The following is a 15,915-nucleotide window of genomic DNA, read 5'->3' as shown; positions in this document are numbered from 1 at the left end:
CCCCCCAGAAGAGAGTGAAGTCAAAAGAGGCAAAAAAAAAAAAAGAAGTGTGAATACAAAGAAAAGTTCATTCCCGTATTTGGTTTCTTTATTCAAAACATTACAGCTCGACAGAGACCGAAGCGCGGGTGCGATTCCGGCCGGCGCGTCTCCCGTCACTGGAACTCTACCCTGACCTGCGTAAAACTTTGCTCCAGCTTGACCTGGTGCGTGACGGCGTGCTCCCACAGCGCCTTCTTGTGGGGGAAGGCGGCGTCGCACTGCTCGCAGGGGTAGCTCTTGACCTTGCCGGCGTGCGTGCGCTGGTGCTTCTTCCTGTGGAAGGACAGCCGGAAGCTCTTGTGGCACACGTCGCACTGGAAGGGCTTCTCGCCCGTGTGGATGCGCATGTGCGACTTGAGGTAGCCCGACTGGATGAAGGCCTTGCCGCACAGGCCGCACTTGTAGGGCCGCTCGCCCGTGTGGTAGCGGTTGTGCAGCCGCAGCTCGTTGGCGGTCAGGAAGGTCTTGCCGCACACGGTGCACTGGAAGGGCCGCTCGCCCGTGTGGGTGAGCTCGTGGCGCTTGAGCGACGCCTCCTTCATGAACTGCTTGCCGCAGGTGGCGCACGGGTAGCGCACGCCGATGTGCACCTGCTCCACGTGGTTGGTGAGCTGCGGCTTGGTGCGGAAGGCCGCCTGGCACTGCGCGCACGCCCAGGGCCGCTCCTCCGAGTGGGTGCCCATGTGCACGGTGAGCTCCGACGCCGAGCGGTAGCTCTTGCCGCACTGCCAGCACAGGAAGGGCCTCTCGCCCGTGTGCTTGCGCTGGTGCACCGTCAGGCAGTTGGACGAGCGGAACCGCTCGGGGCACGTGTCGCAGGCGAAGGGGAACTCGCCCTTGTGGATGCGCTGGTGGACGGCCAGGTAGGAGAGCTGCACGAAGCTCTTGTCGCACTGCGTGCACGGGTACGGCCCGGTGAAGGCGTGCTGGCGCTCGTAGTGCTCGCGCAGGCGCCGCATCAGCGTGAAGCTCTTGTCGCACATGGTGCACGCCATGGGCTGGTGCATCAGCTTGTGCCTCTCGAAGGCGGCGGCGTTGGCCAGGATCTTGCCGCACTCCTTGCAGTAGAGCGGGTCGTGGATCCTCTGGTGCACCTTCGGCGACGTACATAAAGGCAGAGTCAACAGTCGGAAAAATAAGCAGCAACTAGTCCAGCTCGTCGTCAGCAAAAACCCGGTCGGTACGCGGTACACGACATCCGCAGGGTAGGAAATTAACCTCAACGCACACGCGGAGCTACCGCCGAGGGTCTCACCTTGAGCATGGTGATGCTCTTGAACTTCTTGTCGCAGGCGTCGCATTTCAAGGCGTGGTGCGGGTCCGCTTTGCACACGTCCTGGTGCTCCTTGAGCGCCGACAGGAACTCGAAATGCTTGCCGCAGTTGGAGCACCACACGGGGGTCTGGAGCGCCGGCGCGGCCGCGTGCCCGTCGCTGGGCCCGGCTTTGGCCTCCTTCTTCTTCCAGGAGAGGCGGGCCGTCTTGGGGTGGCAGACGGCGTAGATCTGGTGGCGTTTGAGGCCGTGCAGGTGCTTGAAGCGCTTCTTGCAGTGGACGCAGTGGAAGGGCCGCTCCTCCGTGTGGCTCTGGACGTGGCGGTTCAGCGTCTTGACGTTGTCGAAGGACCTCGCGCACACGGGGCACGCTCTGAGGGTTTTGCCGCGAGACTGTCGACAGCCGGCGGCCGGCCCGACGGGCTCTTCGGAGGCGCCGCCGGCCTCCCCGGGATTCTTCTCCGCTTCGGCCAGGATCTCCTCCACGGTCTTGCTGGCCTCCTCGCGGACGCCCTCGTGGCCGAGGATGATCTGGTGCTTCTTGAGCGTGTCGCGGTACTTGAAGCCCTTATCGCAGCTGACGCAGATGAACGGGCGCTCCTCCGTGTGCGAGCGCAGGTGCTTGGCCATGTCGGCGCTGATCGGCAGAGTCCGGCTGCAGACGGGACACGCTTTGCCCTCGACGGGCGCCGGCGGCCAGGGATCGGGGCTCTGCTCTTTGCGCCTCTTGGCCGCGGGCCTCTTCAGCTCTTTGCTCTTGCAGAACTCCTTCTGGTGGCGCTTGAGAACGTAAGGGTTCTTGAACCTCTTCTCGCAGAAGGAGCACTTGTACGGCCGGTCCTCCGAGTGAGACATCATGTGGCGCTCCATGTCCATCTGCCACGCAAAGAACTTCCCGCACAGGGGGCAGTTTTTGTCGTCAGACTCTTCCGGAGCCTCGTTCTCGGCCGCGCGGTCGTCCGCGTTGGCGTCATCCTCGTCCGCGTTGGCGTTGGCGTCGTCCCTCTCGTGGACGCGCATGTTGTGCCGGTTCAGGTCGTACTGGTCGCGGAAGCGCTTGTCGCAGTGGGCGCACTTGTACTTGAGCTTTCGGTTCTCCGAGTGCGTCTCCTGATGGCGCCGCATGGCGGCGGCGCGCAGGAAGCTCTTGCCGCATACGGGGCAGGTCTTGTCGCCCGGGTGCTTCTTCCTCTGACGTTTGACCGCCTCCGGGGAGGCGTCGTCGTCCTTTTCCTCCTCGGTGGCCTTCCTCTTCATCTGCAGACGTCTGCTTTGCTTGAGAGGCCGGAAGGGCGCCGGTTTCAACGACCCGTCGTCGTCCGCTTCCTGCCTTTCCTCCTCCTGAGGGCCGGGTTCCATCGGCTCGATGTGAATGTAGTCCAGGAGCGTGACCGTCTCGCCCTCCACCTGCACGGTGACGCAGCCCGCCATCTGCTCGGTGGGCTGCTGCAGCTGGATGTGGTCGGCGTCTATCACCACCTTCTCCAGCTGCGGGAGGGCCAGCGAGGACAGGATGCAGTTCCCGAAGGAGGACGGGACGGTCTGAGAGTCGTCTAGTCGGGAAAGGGACAAGCCGTGTAAAAAAATCTAAAGTTTTTGTTGTTTCGGGCGGGGCAGACTCACCGGTTAAATCGAAATGTCCGAGCCCGGCGTGGTGCAGGAGCGCCGCTTTCAAGTGAGGCAGATCGGGCACCGAGTGGACACACTCATCCAGGGCGCCCGGGGCGGCGCTCAGCATGGCGGCCGTCTGGACAGGACGCAAGCGCATCAGATCGCTGTCGCCCGTCGATGATGACGTACCCAGACGTACTCGTGTCGTTACCGGCCTGCGCTCGGTCGGGTTGCGATCACCTGATAATCGCCGCCATTTCTACAGACAAGCAACGCGTTGCGGACGACATCACCGTGGCAACGGCGCGCAGCGGACGTTTTATGTGGACTTTAATTCACTTCAATTGATGTCGCCAAAGCTAGATATGTACAGAAGAGCAAACTCTGTGAAGATATCGACCGACTTTCAAAGGATCAGAAAGACTTCTCTGAAGTCGAATATCGGACACTCGAAATCCACACGCTCGCCGCTTACAAAATGATCAGAACAGACTTTCAAATAACCTTTTGCCTTGTGTACTTGAGCTTTGTTCAGATCTGCAAACCACTTTTGTTGCCGTGTTTTTTTCCCCCCCCGATAACTCCGTTGTATCGTCTCCTTCATGCAATCTCATCTTTGGAAGACTGAAAAAATGGCTTCCCAATGTCTCCGTTTCCGCGATTTCCACATACGTAGACGCAGCAAAAATCTGCCACGACGACGACTGCTTGTCTGCAACAATGGCGGTCGAGTACCCGGATGAACAAGCGTGGCGTCGCGTGCAAGCCAGCCATTTGACACCATTTTCTCATACAATTCTCTTCATACTATATTAATACTAAATTTGATGAATGAAAATGCAGTGAGGGTAAACTGCATTTTTTAAAAAATGCAGTACGTTGCTTTTGAACGACGTTACGTTGTAAGCTTTTCTGGTGTCGCTAGCTCTGCCGTGCGCAACATTCATACTCAACGTTCATTTCACTGCAGTTCTGGTACCTGCTGGATGTCGGGCACCGGAAGAAGCTTCTCCAGCCTGGAGACGAAGTCCAGCATGAGCACCTGAAGAGCGCGGTCATACTCTGGTCCAAAGTCGGTCGGGAAAACATCCTGAAACGGCACAAACGTTGTCTCTTCTCGATCGGACATTTTGCCAACGATCCAAACCGACCTGGAAGAACCGGTCCTTCTCGTCGGGGTCTTTCAACAGCAGCTCGATCTGATCCACAAAGCTGGATTCAGAGAATTGGACCTCGGCAAAGCACGGCTGGAAAACAAGCGTCCGCTCTTAGATTGGACGACGACGACGACGAAAGCTCGTCATTCGATTTGCAGGTAAGACCCCGACCTGAGCGGCCCACGTCGAGATGAGGCCCCGGATTCGGCTCAAGTGCATGTCAACGGTTTCCCTCTCGGGGGTCGCCTCGGATCGACACAACTCCAGAACCACCTGCAACACACACAACCAAATACACGTTTTTTTTTTTTGGGGGCGGAAACGGAGGTTCACTAAACCGGTACGCTGAATCCGACGCTTGCTTGTTCAGTGCAAGCCCACACTTTGGTTGAATCCGATGATTCAAACACAAAGCGCTTCCTCATGGCTCGCCCCGCCAATTCAAAAATTTTGGGGTCACTTTTAAGCTAGGGTACCTCTAGATGTTAAATCCCGTAAAAACGCCCTCGTCTTCCATCGGGCGTTTTTCTTCCTCTTACCCGGGCACGGAGACCCAGCAGCAGCTGAGCCTTCTGGTCGGGATTCAAGACTTCGGGCACAAGGTCCGCGATGGCGCCGACGAACTCCTCCACTGTGCCGTAGTCCCGCACGTCGCCCCGCTGCACCACCTGCCACATGGCGGCCGACACCAGCCGCAAGGGCGGGATGAAGAGACGCAGGGACGGCAGCAGCAGCAGCGGCGGCGGCGGCGGAGAATCTGGAAACGCATCATCAAAATTACCTTTCCTAACCAGTCAATTACATAATCCATTCATTTCCCACACCTCTTGTCTGCATTTGGTTTGGATTGGCGATGTGGACTGGTCGCCCGTGCATCGCAGGGCACATCTAAACAAACAAACATCCAACCTATGAACAATTCAGAGTTTTGCGTGGTGAGCTGCGAGGTGGAAAGCAGTAAATTGTCCATTGAGCGTGCAACAAGTTCATTTTTGTTTAGGGGGTTGAGTTTTATTCAAAGATAAATGAACACCGAGTCGCTAATGCTGCCTTCAGGGACACAAACGTGCCGTAATTTTTAGACACACTGGAAGAGGCGTCACTCTGGTGCTTCAAAAGATGGGTGTGACTGTGACGCCATTTCCTGCTTGACTGTTGACAAAAGTGTTTTTTTCTCGAGTTTGACTCTCATGGTTGACTTTTGACATTGGTGTTGTGCGTTTATTGTGAAAGCGCGCTTTGAAAGGAAATCCCATTTTCGGTTGAGCCCCCGAACGGAATTTACGTGACAGTTAAACAGTTAAAGATGATGATTATCTGTGGCTAAAATGACAACTATTCTGGTTTGATTTCCTCCCATTTTTGCCCTGCTAACGTTGTAGTCCATGGAATATTTTGTGACGTCTCGTAGCTTAGCATAACTAGCCGCCGCCAAGTTAGTCACTAGAGCGGCGCCATCACGAAGCGGGCTACGCCATGTTACGAATCGGGCGCACACGCGACAAAAGGAAAGGGCCCGGACGTTCGCCGAAAGCGACGCCGTCCACCATTTGTGTTCGCTTTACCGTTTCCGCGGTGGTGCAACGCGTCCATGTCGTCGCCGAGGTCGCTGGGAAAGCCAAGCGGACGACGTCGGGGTTCGATTGTCGGTCGACGTCCGCCCGGCCCTGCGGTGCTCGGGCGGCTCGATTTTACGCTCCTGGTTGGTTTCTGTCGTCTTCGGTCAGCCGTCACTTCGCATTATAACAGGGTGAAATAATCGTTGGATAAAGCGCTCTAATCGAGCTTTTCGTAGGGAATCAAACACGTGCAATGAGGCACATTAGGAAACTTTGGAAACGGCGAGGAAAGCGGAAACGCGGCTCTTCTTCGCCTGGGATTTATGCAGCGAAGTTATCGACTACCGCCCTCTACAGAACCTATGGAGTATTGCACCAACTAAATCCTCTCCCTAACAGATAATTCACACTTAATAATTTCACTAAACCGCAAATAATGGGAAATAATTTGAGTGGAGAAAGCAGAAAGAAGTATGTGACAGCCACCAAAGGCAGGATGCAAACCTAACAGCGGGGCTAACTTCTTCTTTTCCTTTCGGCTTGTCCCGTTAGGGGTCGCCACAGCGTGTCATCTTTTTCCCCCCATCTAAAAAAAAAAAAAAAAAAAAAAAAAACCTAAAAGAAAATAGCAGGAATGAGGTGAAAGCAAGAAGGCGACAAACAGGAAAAGGCCGGGCTGTCGGTTTCAACTTTCCATCCGAAGTGCCCTTTAAATATGAACCAATCAGTCGTTTCGTGTAAAAACAGTCGAATTCAACACAGATGAAAATGTGCTCATTTATTGTCTGTCCACAAAAACATGGAATGTGCAGCACGAGTGGAACGTTCCTCTTTGCCCAAACACAAACTGCATCCTCGCTTCTCACACCAGATGTCATTGAGGAGACTTTTTCCATATTTATATGCTATACATCAATTGCGCACTGTACATGTTCAACAAGTAAAGGGAGAAAAAAAAACGGGTCCCTTTCCAGGGGTGGTAAATTCATTTTTTCTCCCCCTCAAAATGGTAAAATTGACATCCTAGTGAATATTTCACAGGGGTTCACACATAAAGACTTTTTGAATTTTGCAGGGGGGGGGGGGAAATTAATCCATTTTTTTCAACAAGCCGTAACAGAACATTTCGACAGGCAAAGTAACAACAACAAAGGGGGGACAAACCGACGCTGCAATACCGTCAGGCCACCGGCAGAGGCGCTAGTGAGCAAACTAGAAAAGCCGCGAATGGCAACCGACGTGGGGGGGGGGGGGGGGGGGTTTCCGCGTTCGACCAGAACCGAGCACAAACGGAACCGCGAGGATGTGAAGTCCCCGCTGCGACGGCTCACCGGCGCCTCCGCAGGAGAACACGCGCCAATGCGACAAAGTTGTTTTGTCCGTGTGATTGCGCCGAATAAAACGGGCGCAAAAAGTGCACGGCGTCGGTAGAAAAAAAAAATACATAACGATTCAAACATTTGAGCATTCAAATGACATCTGCGACTTTTCCATTTCAAAAATACTTGCCGGGAAAATAATTGACTTCTTCCCTTCGCGCTCGCTCGTTTTTCGTCACGGTTGGCGCGTCACATTCCTGCTACTGCAACAATACACTTGTTGAAATATTGCTTTTCAGAGGATACTTTTTTTTTGTGCACAGCAACAAAATAGATGCAAAATTAAAATCTGTATTGCACTGCATGTATGAAAATAAAAATAAGATTTCTCTCGCTATTTACATCGTTTAAGTGCCTCAATATAGCATTTTATCTTGTACCACTCGTACTATCGCGTTTTTGGTCGCCCGCTGGACTGCACAGCACATTTGATCATAATTATTAATGGCATTAAAAAAATATTTGCAGTCATCTTTGTGCAGTTTCCATCCTGCAGCCACTTCATTAGGTACACCTGCAGATCAAAAATGTGCATTTCTCCTCACTTTTCCGTCATGGGTTGATTGTTGTCGCCCAATTTCTTGATGTAGATTTTTGGTTGGACTGGACATACGGCAGATTTTTTTTTTTTTTTTTTTTGCAGGTCCAGTAACGACGCCGAAATTTCACGCCGCAAAGTGAAACGGGCTTCGGAGGGGGCTGATTTCGAAAAACGCAAAATGTGCGGCAAAGGCGTGGAATGGTTGACATCCCGTCTCTTTTTGGATGAAGATTCTTGAGACGTTTTTGTGGAAAACAAACCCCCAAAAAAAAAAAATTTCAAGGCGTGAAGAAACGGGGCGCAGGGGGGGCTGAATTTCCAAAACCCGACCGAGGGCAAGCGCATCCCCGGAAAAGACACGAAAACGCGAGCGTCGCATTCCGATCCCTCGTTAATCCTCTTGCTCGATTTCAAGTGAGTGGAACATTCTGGATTTGGGGTGGGGGGGGGGGGGGCAGCTAAAGCGAGATGGCGGACGGCTACAGATGTGCAACACATACACGGTCGAGCCGGAGAGCGAGAACAAATGCGGTTGTATTTACACGATGCATTATTCGAGTGGCGTCCTCCCCTTCCTCCGTGGGAAGGCCTCATGCAAAAAAATAAAAAAACATCAGGCTGGGAGGGTTTCGGTAACACAGTGGCCCAGACGCGCGGGGCTTGCTTGCACCTGAAAAGGTTCCCCTGCCGCCTTTGCTACTAATCGCTCGCTCGGGGAACGAAAAAAAAAAAACAAAACAAAAGAAAACAAAGACCAAAGGTCACACCACCGAGCCTTTGGAGGCCGACAGGTGGATGGAGCGCACGCGAGAGGCCAGCGTCTTCTCCAGGTCGCGGAGGATGTCCGAGCCGGGTGCGGCGGGCCCGTCGGGGGCCGGCGGGGGCTCGTGCAGGAGCTGCTTGAAGCCGTCCAGCTCCACCAGCAGCGCCATGTTCTTCAGGAAGTAGCCCTCGATGAAGCAAGTCAGCTCCGAGGCACCCAGGAACTGCGCGGCGGACAGACAACGGGAGGTCAGGACCCGGAAGCGAACGTCTCGAAAGATGCTAAATAACCGTCCGACCTTGGCGTGCTTGTAGAGGTCGACGCAGGTCTCCGTGGTGATGTTCTTGGAGCAGATGATCTCGCAGTGTCTCTGCAGCGCCTCCAGCTGGAAGAACTTGGAGGCGGACAGCAGCTGCGCGCCACCCGCGCCCGTGCCGGTTAGCCACGCTAACGCCGACGAGCGCACGCTAACGCGGCGGGAAAGCCGCTTACCTCCATGACTTCGGTGTTGCGTATGTGCAGGAACTCGGTGCCTCCGCAGTAGAGATACTGCATGACCAACTGAAACGCGGGACGGACACAGATCAGCGTTTCTGCGACTTGTTAGCGCCACACCGCCCCCTAGCGGCCGGGAGCCAGTCTTACGTGGAATATGTTGTATTTGACGTGGCTGATTTCGATGCAGGTGTTCTCGGCCGCCGGTCGGTTCTGGAGCAGCGTCTTGAACCTGAATTCGCGAGTTTGCAGACGACAATTACTAATCGTCGTAAAAAGCAAAAAGAGGACTCGTACCTGGCCGACGCCGTGAAAAGCAGAACTTTGTGCGCATAAAATGGTTTCCCCTCCACCAGGAAGGTGACGTCCGACATCTCCTTGTTGTTGAGGAAGTGCGGGTCTGCCGACGCGACGGAAACACAAAATTAGCCAGCTCGCCTGAACCGGACGGAATTAACGCGGCGCTTCACGAAAACACAGCAATTCGAAGATCTCGGCTGCGGGCGGTGACTAAACGCTGGTGAACGTCTCCTCTGACCTCCGGTTTTACGGTGAATCATCAACGTTTCCCGCCGTGCTCCGCCGACGCGCAATAAAAACAAAAAGTCTCGCAAGTCAACTCGGCGCATCTGTCTGGCACACCCGGGCCAGAACTGTACCACGGATACTTCCAAAATGGAGGACTTGCTGTGAGTTTTGAGACTTTCTGACGCGGTCCACTCGTGATTAATTTCAACTTGCGCAGTCAAAATCTCATCAGGAGGTCAACTCAAGACATTTTTTTTTTTTTTTTGCCGCACTGAGGCTCCTTTTCAACAATTTGAATGTTTTTTTTTTTCCGCCCGAGAGAAAAAAAAAGAGTTTGTCCTTGCAAAGTGATCAAAAATAACGGAAAAGTGGAAAAGATGAAAAAAAAAAAAAAAAAAACCGTGGCATTTAACGTGCATCTTAAAAGTTGGAACATTTGCGAACAGGCTAAAAATAAGCACGTCGGCTGGCTTGCGTGCGCGCAATCGCGTCACCTAAGCGCGAGGTCTGCTTCTTCTTGACGTCGCTCAGCTTGGGGATGGGGAAGGGCCCGTAGCACTGCGTGAAGATCACGCACAGCTGCTGGCTGATCACCTCGTTCTGCAAACGCACACACACCATGCCAACGTTCAATTCCGAGTCACGCCCGTGCAGCTTACGGTCCGCTCGTATAAATTAGGACTTGCAATATTGTACCTTTACAAATTCGTATTGTTTGCTCAAATTGAAACTCTTTTAACACTGGACATTTTTCTTGATGACATTAATTCTCGGGAGTCCGAGTCCAAAGCAAACACGGTGAAGTAGCATTTAGCTGTTATGCTGCAAAAAAAAAAAAAATTAAATTAAAATGCAAGAAGTTGCCAATAGAGGTGACGTCAGCCCCAAGTGGGAGGGAGCGTTTTCAAATCCAGATTAAAAAAAGAAAAATTTTTAGAGTACTTCCACTTTTCAGTGATACTTCTTGCACTAATTTTAAGCTTTAATTGCAATTTTTTCAAACGTTTTGATGTATTTGAATGCTTTTAATCATGTAAAGCGCACTGAGTAACTCTGTGTACGAAATGCGCTGCACAAATATTATAATTTGCTTTGCTTTGTTAATTGTAACAAGAACCAAAATTATGGCATTTTTGTCCAAATGTAAAGATTTTTATTCAAATTTGGACTTTTTTCCTGTAAAAGTTATTCATTTAATATGACGACTTTTTTTTAAAAATAAAATTATTATTTTTTCCTGATAAGATGATGACACACCCCCCCCCCCCCAAAATGTCCATATTTTTCATTCCTGTCCATCCATCCATTTTCTTCATCACTTATCCTCACGAGGGTCGCGGGGAGTGCTGGAGCCTATCCCAGGTGTCAACGGGCGGGAGGCGGGGCACACCCCAAACTGGTCGCCAGCCAATCGCAGGGCACACAGAGACAAACGGCTGCACTCACAATCACACCTAGGGGCAATTTTCAATTAAAGTTTTTGGGATGTGGGAGGAAACCGGAGTGCCCACCCAGAGAAAACCCACGCAGGCCAGGATGGAACTGCGAGGCCAATGCTTGACCTCAACCTTCCTCTCATAATCCCGAAATGTTTTCACCTTGCAGGACCGAAGGATGCGGAACATGAGCGGCAGGCCGTGCGTGAGCAGCTCGTCCGTGTACTGGTCCTCGCCGATGCAGGCGAAATCCTTCAGCAGGCCCTGGATCAGCGGGCGGCGCTGCTGCGCGAAGCCGGTCCGCAGCGACTCCAGCCACGTGTGCAGCGTCCACGGAACGCCTGCCCACGACAACCGCGCGCTCAGCGACTAATCGGGAGGCCGCGACGAGAGCGCGGCGCTGCCTCGAGATACGAGTGGAATCTCTTCGGAAGTCGCTCTTTGCAGAGGATAAAGAATATACGGATGGTAATATACTCGGGTTCTATTCTGTTTGTGTTCAAAAGGCGCTCAAAGACGGAGCTGGTTTGGTGAGCCCGTTTATGGCCTTTTGCGTCGCGCGTTAGCACGAAGCTAAGTTGCGACATCGGACCGTGAGTCAACTTGCGGCGTCACTCGTATCTGCGGGCACCGCCGCGCACCAACGGCGAACGGAGAGCCTGACCGAGGCTGCGGATGTCGACGGTGATGTCCAAGTGGCCGTGCTCGGCGCTGTGGTACATGGCCTCCCGCAGAGCGCGCAGCTTGGCCTTCGCCGGTCGCAGCGTCCCCCCGCCCCCGCCCCCGCCCCCGCCGTCGGCTTGAGGCGCCGGCGTCTTCTGCGCCGTCGCGGAGCCCTCGGCCAGGATCTCCTCCAGGGAAAGGACGTCGCCTTTGTCCTTCTCCGGGTGCGACAGGAGCTTCCGGAACACGTTCCTACGACCGCCAATTGTACACTTGTCAAAATCCTGCAGAACAGCAGCACACAAAGTAAGAGAGGAATTGGTGGAGGGGGCCGGGGGGGGGGGCGCCACCTGTGGCCGTGCGCCGCCGCCAGGCTGAAGGAGTTCATGTCGCCCTGCGGCGCCGCCGAGATGCCGTTCCGGCACGTCGTGCCGATCGTGGGGTCGGCGCCGCGCTCCAGCAGGAGGCTCACCAGCTCGAAGTTTCCTGCTCGCGGGGCGCCATAAAAAAGAAAATTAACTTTTCATATTTTGGTGAGAATATTTCATGAAAAAAAAAAACAATTGTCAGATTCAAGCTCAAATATTATGAATTGAGTATTTCACCAATTACGCACTGAGTCATCCAATTAGTTGTGCAATTACAAGCAGGTGAGGTGCAGGTATCGTTTTTGTCCACTTGGGGGCACTATCCCCACGCGCCACTCTAGCATGCGTGACTCTTTGCACGCGATTCTACTTTCGGAGAACGGGGGTGCCCAACCTGCGGCGGAGGCCAGCTGGAGCGGCGTCTCGGCGTAGTTGTCGGCGCCGTCCTGCAGCGAAGCCTCCGCGTTGGCCGCGTTGTCCAGCAACAGCTGACCGCGTCCCCACAAAAAAAAGAAAAAGAAATATGGAAATATTGATGTCTGCAGGACATTTTGGGAATCTTCCGGTAAGTATTGCAAAGATGGAGGCGCGATGGAGGCATTTGGAACGTAGTACAGGTGAATATTAATCCATAGAAAATATGTCATGATTGTACTCATCGGCAATTTTTTTTTAACATAATTAGTCGTTTTTTTTTAATTGGATTTGTATCATTATCTTGCTTTCGTGATTTATTTTTGGTATCGTTGTATTCTAAAGCATTTTACCTTTTATTAGCAAGATTACATATTTGTCCAATATTATTTCAGACAGGCTTTTTCTTGACATTTTAAAACATCATCAGGCACATCTGCATATGAACAATTCATGTACATGCCATGGTTATGTTTTTTTTAATTGATTTTATTTATATGTTTTGCTCAAATAATAAATTTTCTAATATTTTGTGTATGCACTTTCAGTTTTTTTTCGTTGTTCTATTTGATCAATGTATTTTTGTATCAGTTGTAAAATGGCTCAAGCGAAAAAGTTGCACCCTGCACGGTCCGACGGCCGACCCCCGTTCGGGCGTCACTACCTGCACGACGGGCGCGTGCCCGCGCAAGACGGCGAACGTGAGCGGCGTCCCGCGGCGTGCGTCGGGGTAAACGGACGGGTGCCGGTGCACCGTGGCGGGCACCTGGGAAGTCACATTCAACAAGTTAACGCCGGTCGGCGGGCGGGGTGGCGGGGCCGCGAGCCGAGCAGTGGCAAGAAGTCGCGGGCGTGGCGCCGTCGCGGGTTTCCGCTACTTTGCGCCGGGTCTTCGTTGCGCGGTTTTTGCAGGGAAGCGGAAGCCAGAGCGGGAAATGTTAGTACAGTATCGCTAAAATGTCTTTGCAGTGGCTTCGTATCGCTACACCATCGCTAACGAAAGTGCTCACTTCCTGTGTGTCACTCTTGGCAAACTTCACGTGGCTTGGTCAAAAATGAAAATCTTCACGGGGTAACGACCTCTCGTGGATTTCTGTGCATGGCTTCTTTTGACTTTTTTTGCGGGTCGAGTCATGACAGACGCGCCCACCAAATTTCATACCGGTAGGTCAATCGGTCAAACAAGGGGCAACCCTTAGACGGCCCCTTGGAAGCAACATGGCTGACTTCCTGTGTGGTTTTTAACACGGGTTCTTGAGGATTTTTTCGCGGCTCTGCTCACGATCGGCACACCCACCAAATTTCACGTTGCTTTGTCAAAACCGTCTTTTGGACGCCAAACGAAAATCTCCAAGGGGTCACGACCCCTCGGAGCCAAGTGACGGACCTCTTGTGGATTTCTGTGCTTGGCTTCTTTTGACTTTTTTTGCGGGTCGAGTCATGACAGACGCGCCCACCAAATTTCATACCGGTAGGTCAATCGGTCAAACAAGGGGCAACCCTTAGACGGCCCCTTGGAAGCATCATGGCTGACTTCCTGTGTGGTTTTCAACACGGGTTCTTGAGGCTTTTTTCGCGGCTCTGCTCACGATCGGCACACCCACCAAATTTCACGTTGCTTCGTCAAAACCGTCGTTGCGAGCTGATGTTCTTTTTTTTTTTTTAAATTCAGGGTCGAAAGACCCCTGGAAATGACCGCTACAAAGCAAAACGGCCAACTTCCTGTGCGGCTTCCCAAAACTTTTTCGTGGGTCTCGTCACGCCAGACACGTTTACTTCCCGAGGTCAAAGTGCCTTCGGCGGCTGAAATCTGATGCGATTTCATTTGTTGGGGTGAACTGCTGATTTAAGCTCGCGCACTCGAAGAGGCGATCGACGTTGCGATGGACACGAGTGACCCGCGAGACGCACTCTCGGGGAACGGCGAGGACGGCAAAACAAACGGCGGCGGCGACATCGATTGGCCAGGCGAGGCAGGAAGGCGGCGGCGGGAGGAGGAGGAGGCACGGCCGGCGGCAAGCGCCTCACCTCGCTGTTGACGTCGGCACCGGCGTCCAGAAGCATTTGGACCATGGCCTCGTCGCCTCGGACGCAGGCGTACATGAGCGGCGTCATGCCCTGCAACACACACACACACGTGTTTGGAAATATGTCAGCCATCAATTTTCAAAGCGATGGTCTGATTCTTCGGCTGTTTCAGTCCGCCTGCATTGGGGCAATTCAAGACGTTATTTCTTGTGATATGAAGACTTCTTTTTTGTTTTTCTCGTGAACCTTTTTTTTTTTTTTGCAGCCAGATTTACGAGTTTCTCATGAAATTGGACTTTTTCCATTGTGAAATGTAATTTTTTTTTGTACAATGCAACCTTTATTCTGTCCTTTTGTGGCCTTTTCGTGATAAAATTGCAATTCAGAATTTTTGGTTTTTCCCTGAGATCGGCCTTCGTGCCGGCGGCGGCGTTTCCCGGGTTTTTGCCGGCCCTCCAACACATCCCCTCCTCATCCAAAAGTCTGTTCCCCTGGATTAAACGCCCCCCCCCCTCCCCCCCCGCCAGGGTGACTCACCGCTTTGGCTAAATCCTCTCGATCCCGACAGCGTCGCGCCGCATCCTTCTGCTTTCAATTGCGTTTTTCTTCTTCTTTATTTCTATCGTGCAAAGCGGTGTGTTGCGCGTTGCGCTTTTTTTTTTTTTTTTTTTTTTTTGGTGCACTTTGCTTTGTTTGAATTGTTTGGAGCACTTCTCGCGATTGTCGACTTCGACCGCAAAAACCGGCGGCGGCTTTGAAGAATAACCGGCCAGAGGGACGCCGCCATCGCCGGCGCTCGTTTGCGTGGGCCACGGCGACTTGGCGGCGTACGTTTGGCGCGCGCCGGGAGGAGTCGCTCGGCGCTCTCGTCTCCAGAAGCCAAATGGAGTGAGTGACGGGCGACTGCGTGGCCAACGCTTACCCTCCTTCTGCTCTTCCGAGACATTTTGGTGCCATATTATTCCAATTGCGTGAGCAATATTTGAGAGTTTTCAGAACATTCGAAGAAAAATCAAAACCTCAAACTGCCACTTTGTCCCCTCGGTTTTTGGGGACCACTTGAATCTGGGGTGTCCAAAAGGCAAAATTCCTGGAGCCTGGGGGGCCGTGGACAACGAAGTCCTAACATGTGCAGACAATTATTAGCCATCCTAATTGCAATGGAAAAAATGAATATTATTGGTTTTTTTTTTTAATTTTTTGAACGCCAGGGGAAAAAAAAAAGCTTGAATAAAACACCAATCGGCATTTTGAGGGTTGGTTCCCACCCCAAAAAGGGGGGGAAAAAAATCATTCATCCAGATTTTCTTAGTCGCTTATCCTCACAAGGGTCGCGGGAGCACTGGAGCCTATCCCGGCTGTCATCAGGCAGGAGGCGGGGTGGACCCTGAACTGGTCGCCAGCCAATCCCAGGGCACATAGACCAACAAACACACCGACGGGGAAATTTCAAGTGTCCAATGTTTATGGGATGCGGGAGGAAACCGGAGTGCCCACCCGGAGAAAACCCACACAGGCACGAGGAGAACATGCAAACTCCACACAGGCGGGGCCGGGATTGAACCCTGGACCTCAGAACTGCGAGGCCAACGATCCAACCGTGCCGTTCACCGTGCTGCCAAGGGGAAAAAAAAAATATATCTACATGTACGGAAAAT

General features: G+C 52.8%; 2 protein-coding genes and 1 long non-coding RNA gene across 9 annotated transcripts in view; 1 reads left to right on the top strand and 2 right to left on the bottom strand.

Annotated features, from left to right (window-relative positions):
* Positions 1–46: 46 nt before the first annotated feature.
* On the bottom strand, positions 47–6,009 carry LOC133493574 (zinc finger protein 420-like). The gene is made up of 8 exons (XM_061807059.1): positions 5,649–6,009; positions 4,623–4,840; positions 4,255–4,356; positions 4,078–4,173; positions 3,906–4,016; positions 2,939–3,062; positions 1,298–2,868; positions 47–1,136 (listed from the first exon to the last, which is right to left on the bottom strand). The coding sequence occupies exons 1-8, from the start codon at positions 5,674–5,676 to the stop codon at positions 156–158; spliced, it is 3,231 nt and encodes a 1,076-aa protein (XP_061663043.1). The 5' UTR covers positions 5,677–6,009; the 3' UTR covers positions 47–155.
* Positions 6,010–6,405: 396 nt separating this feature from the next.
* LOC133493573 (ankyrin repeat and BTB/POZ domain-containing protein 3-A-like) overlaps positions 6,406–15,915 on the bottom strand; it is a 44,517-nt gene continuing 35,007 nt past the window's right edge. Inside the window, exons 6-18 of one of the 7 annotated variants that reach the window (XM_061807053.1) lie at positions 15,584–15,872; positions 14,258–14,347; positions 12,894–12,995; positions 12,210–12,303; positions 11,798–11,933; positions 11,449–11,731; positions 10,947–11,125; positions 9,843–9,948; positions 9,118–9,220; positions 8,971–9,052; positions 8,818–8,886; positions 8,624–8,737; positions 6,406–8,548 (exon numbers count right to left, since the gene is read on the bottom strand). In XM_061807053.1, coding sequence (XP_061663037.1) covers positions 8,324–8,548; positions 8,624–8,737; positions 8,818–8,886; positions 8,971–9,052; positions 9,118–9,220; positions 9,843–9,948; positions 10,947–11,125; positions 11,449–11,731; positions 11,798–11,933; positions 12,210–12,303; positions 12,894–12,995; positions 14,258–14,347; positions 15,584–15,872 — 1,872 coding nt within the window. In that variant the 3' untranslated portion in view covers positions 6,406–8,323. Of the gene's footprint in view, positions 8,549–8,623; positions 8,738–8,817; positions 8,887–8,970; positions 9,053–9,117; positions 9,221–9,842; positions 9,949–10,607; positions 10,803–10,946; positions 11,126–11,448; positions 11,732–11,797; positions 11,934–12,209; positions 12,304–12,893; positions 12,996–14,257; positions 14,348–15,583; positions 15,873–15,915 lie in introns of those variants that run through there. The other 6 variants (XM_061807052.1, XM_061807054.1, XM_061807055.1 and 3 more) reach the window with 6 other exon arrangements.
* Positions 9,360–14,227, top strand: LOC133493577 (uncharacterized). Its single transcript, XR_009793049.1, has 3 exons — positions 9,360–9,509; positions 10,954–11,252; positions 13,902–14,227. It is a non-coding gene; the product is annotated as an uncharacterized LOC133493577 (long non-coding RNA).

Source organism: Syngnathoides biaculeatus, chromosome 20 (genome assembly GCF_019802595.1).
Source record: "Syngnathoides biaculeatus isolate LvHL_M chromosome 20, ASM1980259v1, whole genome shotgun sequence".
Lineage (NCBI taxonomy): Eukaryota > Metazoa > Chordata > Actinopteri > Syngnathiformes > Syngnathidae > Syngnathoides > Syngnathoides biaculeatus.
The sequence above is the reverse complement of the archived record's forward strand: the minus strand, read 5'-3'. Positions and strand labels throughout refer to the sequence as shown.

Coding starts and splice junctions, on each gene's coding strand:
- LOC133493574 (XM_061807059.1), bottom strand. CDS start 5,676: ATGGACGCGTTGCACCACCGCGGAAACG. Junction 4,841..5,648: donor GTTGCACCACCGCGGAAACG/GTAAAGCGAACA, acceptor ATGCGTTTCCAG/ATTCTCCGCCGCCGCCGCCG. Junction 4,174..4,254: donor TCTCGACGTGGGCCGCTCAG/GTCGGGGTCTTA, acceptor CTTGTTTTCCAG/CCGTGCTTTGCCGAGGTCCA.